At 35.3% G+C, this 6,226-nt stretch overlaps 1 protein-coding gene across 1 annotated transcript; it reads right to left on the bottom strand.

The window, feature by feature from the left end:
- Positions 1–4,652: 4,652 nt before the first annotated feature.
- On the bottom strand, positions 4,653–6,222 carry LOC143583520 (protein BUNDLE SHEATH DEFECTIVE 2, chloroplastic-like; the record flags this gene model as incomplete). Its single annotated transcript, XM_077065808.1, has 4 exons — positions 4,653–4,888; positions 5,463–5,559; positions 5,865–5,934; positions 6,133–6,222. Coding segments are annotated over 4 exons (336 nt in total), but the record flags the coding sequence as incomplete, so codon positions are not given.
- Positions 6,223–6,226: the final 4 nt, after the last annotated feature.

Genomic DNA, 6,226 nt, shown 5'->3' with positions numbered 1-6,226 from the left:
ATGCTTGTTTCTATTTGCGGTTATATAGGGATGTGCATGAGTCAGTTTTGGACTTTTGTGCTAATTTTTGGCTCAAATTGTACCATAACCGAAAGATCAGCTTTTCGGTTTGGTCACAGGTCGAGAACGCTTTGATTTTTTTTATAACGTTTTGACTTTCGATTAAAGAAGTCAACATGCAATAGATGTACACACCAAACATGTGAATAATGAAGGTAAAATCTCCCACTTTTATATATTGTGACCCTGTGATTTTGACTAGGGTTGACGTGTCATACATACAAATATCATAAACCAAAACACGACCATAAATGGTTTATTTGCTACAATGCGTAAAACAAACTACAACTCTACAAGGAAACTTGATAACGTTTATCAAATTCGGATGTCTTTTGAAACGCTCGAGCCGTCTTTCATGTACTCCCCAAAGCCCTGTAACCTAACGTACACAAAAAGAATGCATTCATGTACACATAAGCTAAAACTTAATAATAGTTATATCTTTTATATTACTAGCATTATGTGTCACATTTAATATAACAATACTACTATTACAATATTTAATTTAGTATAAAAGTTTCAAAGTAACAATATCTAATTTGTGTGAATGTGTTATAAAGAGTCAAGTCACGAAAAGCCGAATCCGTATATTCTACTACGTGTTGAGGAAATCAAAATTCGTACAAATAAAGTTGTTAGGAATTCGTACCTTGACCCATATGTAAAATAACAATGGCGACATCTTAAAATATTTTACAAATGTTCATATTGCTCTTGCTTAGACTCGTTGACTGACTTAGACTTGCCAGATATACTTAGTTGTTTGCTATTGCTCGTTACTATTTTCTTTCGATTTGATGATTGTTGTGAGAAAGGAAATTAAAAGAGGGGGGGGGGGGGGGGGGGTAAAAGACGGAAAACAAATTTTCGTGACATCATCTTTTTTATCTCCTAATTCAAGTCAAATACGGAAAACAAATTTTATTTATTTATTTATATCCTAACTTTCATATTTTTCGTAACAAATAAAGAATCTGAATTTATTAGAACTAGTTAATTATCCACTAAACATTATTTATCTGAAATATAACTCTCTTAATGGCATTTAAATACAATTATTTTGTTACTGCAGACATATTATTATTATGATCTTTATTAATTATTATTGTAATTAATTGTTTCAAATATTTGCGGATCCATGAAATTTTCTTACAGGGGTCGTAAATTCTTTAAGTTAATTCTTGATGCATACTTACAAGGGTCGGTCGGAATATTTACATTATAGTAATCCTAAAGATTTTTTTTTTTACAGAGGACGGCTGACCCAGTATAGACTTGATCAACAAAACCGGTTCCTGGAACCGAACCGGTGGACCCGAACCGGACCCGAACCGGTTCCTACCCGTTTTTTGTAGGAACCGGACCCTATCTGATTCAACCCGATGATCCGTGACCGGTTCTTGCATTTCTGAGTGGGGGCGGGTAGGAACCGGAACCGAACCGGAACCGGTTCTGGAACTGAACCATCCGGAACCGGTTAGGAACCGGTTCTAGCCGTTGGATCGAGTATAGCCTGTTGGAAATCGTTTTTTTTGGCCGTTTTTTGACCGTTGGGGTCAAAAATAGCCGTTTTTTTGGCTCCCCCAAGCACCCCACTACTAGTATAAATAGGTATTTGGTGTCATGGGTTCATCACGACACTCAAAACGCAAACCCGAACACAAAAAAATACAAAAAAACGCTATTACAACGTTTTGAGTTCTCTAATCTCTTGTTTTCTCTTCTTCTATATTCATATTTGTTGTTATGGCTGCCTCACAATCATCGGTTGGTCAAGGTTCCAACGCTGAACCAAGTTTCGTTCGTATTGTACCTCATAATCGTAATCAAGAGATTTGGTGCAATTGGGATTTAGTTGAATTGAGTGACCATTCATTGAAGGCTCGGTGCAAGTTTTGTGGGACTTATTTAAACCCACTTTCGAATTCAAATTTGAAGAAACACATCGAAAAACCGTATTGCAAGGCGTTGAAAAAGAACGTCGATTCGCAACAAACGCAAATGGATAGTGAAGGCGGAATATTTACATACCAAATTGATCGAGTTCAAGATCGTATGACGAAGTTTGTGATTCAAGAAGCTTTGCCGTTTAGCCACTTCGACAACCCTCGCTTAACCGCCATGATTCGAGATACGCTTCAACCACAATACACTCACGTAAGTCGTCACACTCTTAAACGTTATTGTTTAAAATTGTGGAAGAAGGCCAAAGAGGTACTAATTGCATATTTTGAAAATATAAATACGGGAATAAACTTAACTAGTGATGTTTGGTCGGCTCCACATGGTCTACCCGAATCTTATCTTTGTGTCACCGCTCATTGGGTAGACCCGTCATCGTGAGAAATGATGAAACGCACCATTGCTTTCGAACTCTTTGAGTATCCACATACGGGAGATAATTTGTTTGAAATTTTAGATTATGTTATAAAAACTTATAAACTAGAAAATAAAATATTTTCAATGGCATTTGATAACGCGTCGAATAATACATCGGCGGTTGATAAATTAAAATTAAAATATACGCCGATTTGCAATGGTGTATTTTTTCACTCAAGGTGTGTTGCACATATCATTAATTTAATCGTGCAAGACGGACTTGCTTCGGATGAGGTTACATCGGTTATAAACGATTTTAGACTAATGATACATGAAGTTTTTAAGAAAAGTAAAAAAAGACAAATGGATTATAGAAAATTTTGTAAAGATACGGGAAGAAAAGCTTTGGGAGCTAATTGAGATGTACCTCATCGATGGAATTCCACTTGCATAATGTTTCAAAGTGCTTTGAAACAAAGAGAAACTTTACAAATGTTTCATTATAGTCTTGCCGAGAATGATTTGGCAATCCCCTTTTCAAATGAGAAATGGGAAATTATCAATGACTTATCGACTTTTCTTGAAGTTTTTAAAACATCAACTACGAAACTATCGGGAACGTATCATCCGACAAGTCCCTTGGTTCTTTCGGAGTTATTTTTAATCGTTAACAATCTTAAAGAATTTGAAAATAAAAGTCCAATGTTTTCAAACATCATATTACCAATGAAGTTTAAATTAAAAAAATACTTTCTTGAATTGCCACCGGTTTTTACTTGCGCCGCCGCTTTAAACCCAATGTTAAATGTTACGGGGGTTGAATGTGTGATAGACAAAATTTTTTCAGCCTTAGATATGCATGAAGTTGACCCAAACTTTTCAACAGAGGCAAAAAATGATTTTAACTTGAATTTTAAATTTATGTATGACTTTTATTTAAATAAATATGGGTCAAACATACGCATGCCTATGCCGGGGGGTCTTCATCAAGTTCAAGTGCTACTAGAGTACGAGATCCCATGATTAGCCTTATGAACACCGTTCGCAACGTAACGGCTAAAAAACAAAGGGGTAACACCCCTTCAAGCGAACTAGGAAGGTATAGCGCAAATGATTACTCTACCGGTTTATCCGAAGAGGAATATGGCACTTTTGATGTTTTGGCTTGGTGGAAGGTAAAGGAAACCGAGTTTCCGATTCTTGCCACCATGGCCCGTGATTTACTAACCGTCCAAGCTTCTACGGTTGCTTCGGAATCCGCTTTTTCTCTTAGTGGCAGGGTAATATCGGTGAGAAGAACAAGACTAAATTCGGAGTCGGTGGAGATGTGCATTTGCTTAAAGGATCACTTGGACTCAATCGATCGTATTCAACACGTAACCACTCTCGAAGATGAAACACAACTTGATGTTCGAGTGCACGACGAACAAGAAGGCATTTCTACAAGTAATTCCGAGGAAGAAGTCGTCCGCTCAATAATTACGACGAACAAGAAGGCTTTTCTAGAAATAATATGTCACAACTTTATATTTATAAGTTTAATGTTTTGTTAGTTTGTTTTTGAAGATTTTAAAACATGTAACCTTTTTTTTTTTGAACTTCTTAAAGTAAATAAAATGAATTTTATGTTAATTGTTTTGTTTATTTTTCATGCTATACAAATACGAATCGTAGTTTAGAATCCAAATCGCAAACGAAAAACGAAAAAAAAAAAAATTTTTTACACTGTAACCGGTTGGAACGTACAGGAACCGGTTTAGGAACCGGTAAGAACCGGTTAGATAGGTTAGGGGTCCGAGGGTGGGAGAACCGGTTCGGTTCCCTAACCGGTTCGAGCTTGGAACCGGTTTAAAAGGGGGTTTTGAATACCGGAACCGGTTAGGAACCGGTTCCGGTTCCTAGTCCCAAACCGTTTTGTACATCTCTAACCCAGTATCACAACTCCACAAGGGTGGTAGTTCCATTCCCGATTTTAATATATAAAATTTAGATTTACTCAAGTTATTGATGGAGTCAGAGTCTGTACGCTGATCCTCTAAACTCACACACAATTGTACGAAGCCAAGCCCGGTTTGTTTTAAACTTTTGGGTGCTTTAATGTGAATCATATTGAATAATGAAGTTTACATAAGTTATAATTTTAAAAGGGTAAATAAGTAAATACTCATTGTGTAACACCCAAAGTTATACTTTTAATTTGCCCAACAAGCACACAAACAACTTAAAAGAAACAATATGAGTTTAGCCTCAAGAAGTACAATCTATAGATGCAATGTCACAACTTTAGAGATTGAACACAAAATCAAAACAAAATACTCAATGTTTAGTAGGAACACCGCCGCTAGGGCGGTGTAACATGGAGGCGGTTTATAGTTGCTAATCAACAACAACAAACAAGCTTGACGTACCAAACATTATTTCAAGATATTTCTACTCATCGGCAGTACTCATGAATCCACCCGCGTATCCAGCTCCATTGCAACCACCACAAAGAACCTCCTTTTTACCTCTACATATCATGCAAAACAACACTTGTTCACAACGAAGCATTTATTATACTTGTGTCTTACCACACGAGTATTATGCATTTATATACCATAAAAAACCAACATATTTTCTTATTTTCCTTGAAAAGTCCCTAAACTTGTCAAAAAACAAGAAGTCCCCCAACCTAAATTTGTTGTATTAAAGTCCTTAAATTTATCTAGAATGCATATAATAATGAAAAGTTATTTAAAAATAATGACGTGTTACACCTTAAACTAGTCAGGATATGATAAAAGTGACGTTCATCTTTTTGAACGAAAATTTTATAGAATCTTATTTTGACCAATTTAATGAGTAACAAGTCACTATTTTAAATATTTTTGAAAAATATGTAGAGACTTTTAATATAGCAAAATTGTGTTGAGAGACTGGTTCGTGTTTCCTTGACATGCTTAGTGTCTGTAACATGTGAAAATTACGTTGAGTGACATTTTTGTGAAAAAAATAAGAAATTATAATGTTTTTTATTTTTTATTTTTTTATATTAACCCTTTTTCTTACTAAAAAAATATATAATAAATATGAGAATAATAAACCTGCAGAGCCAACACAATCCACCGGCTTTGAACCTTCCGCCGAAGTGATCTTCTGAGTTCACTCCAGTTCCTTGGCATTGTTTACATAGTAGTTTACCTAATATTGTACAAAAGAGAAAAAATGTTATTATTGACTTTTAAGAGTCAAACAAGTTGTTTTTCATTGTAAAAATTCGATGACAATTTCATATGTAACGAATAAAGTTGTCATCAAACCGAACCACACAAAAACGTTGACCGTCTAACGGAGGTTTGGAGCTAGAAAACTAAAAGCGTGTGCGGAAAATCGATATGCAAGGTAAGCTAGCTTGACTTTCAAAGTCAAACATCTATTTTGTATAATTTAAATTGTTAACTTTATATAATCTTGATATGAGGTCTTTAACAAACTTGTTAGCTTACCGTTTCCTTCACAAGTGTCGCAAAGCAAGCTTTTTGAGGATGTGCTGGTTTTTGCACCATCGGAGGAAGCCTGATAAAAGAAGTCAAAGTCAAAAGTCAAAAACGGAATACAAAACTGCATTTTCTAAATTCTGTTTTAAATTTTAATGGGAGACAAAGCAATCAATTTTCAAGTGGAAACAGTAAAACATTGAAATGTAAACAAGATTTTGCAGGCGCGTGAATTTAACGTAAGTATCGGTATATTTTGACCGAACAAAAGTCTTACATTAACTTCCAAAGCTTGAAATCTTTCAGATTTTGACTTCTGATTAGTTGAAATGTTGATGAAAGTCACTTTTGGAGTGTTTCCACCAATGAGC

The sequence above is a fragment of the Bidens hawaiensis genome, unplaced genomic scaffold (genome assembly GCF_021521415.1).
Source record: "Bidens hawaiensis isolate Kalapana, Puna unplaced genomic scaffold, B.hawaiensis_p1.1 tig00032448_1, whole genome shotgun sequence".
Lineage (NCBI taxonomy): Eukaryota > Viridiplantae > Streptophyta > Magnoliopsida > Asterales > Asteraceae > Bidens > Bidens hawaiensis.
This window is presented reverse-complemented; position numbering and strand designations above follow the sequence as displayed.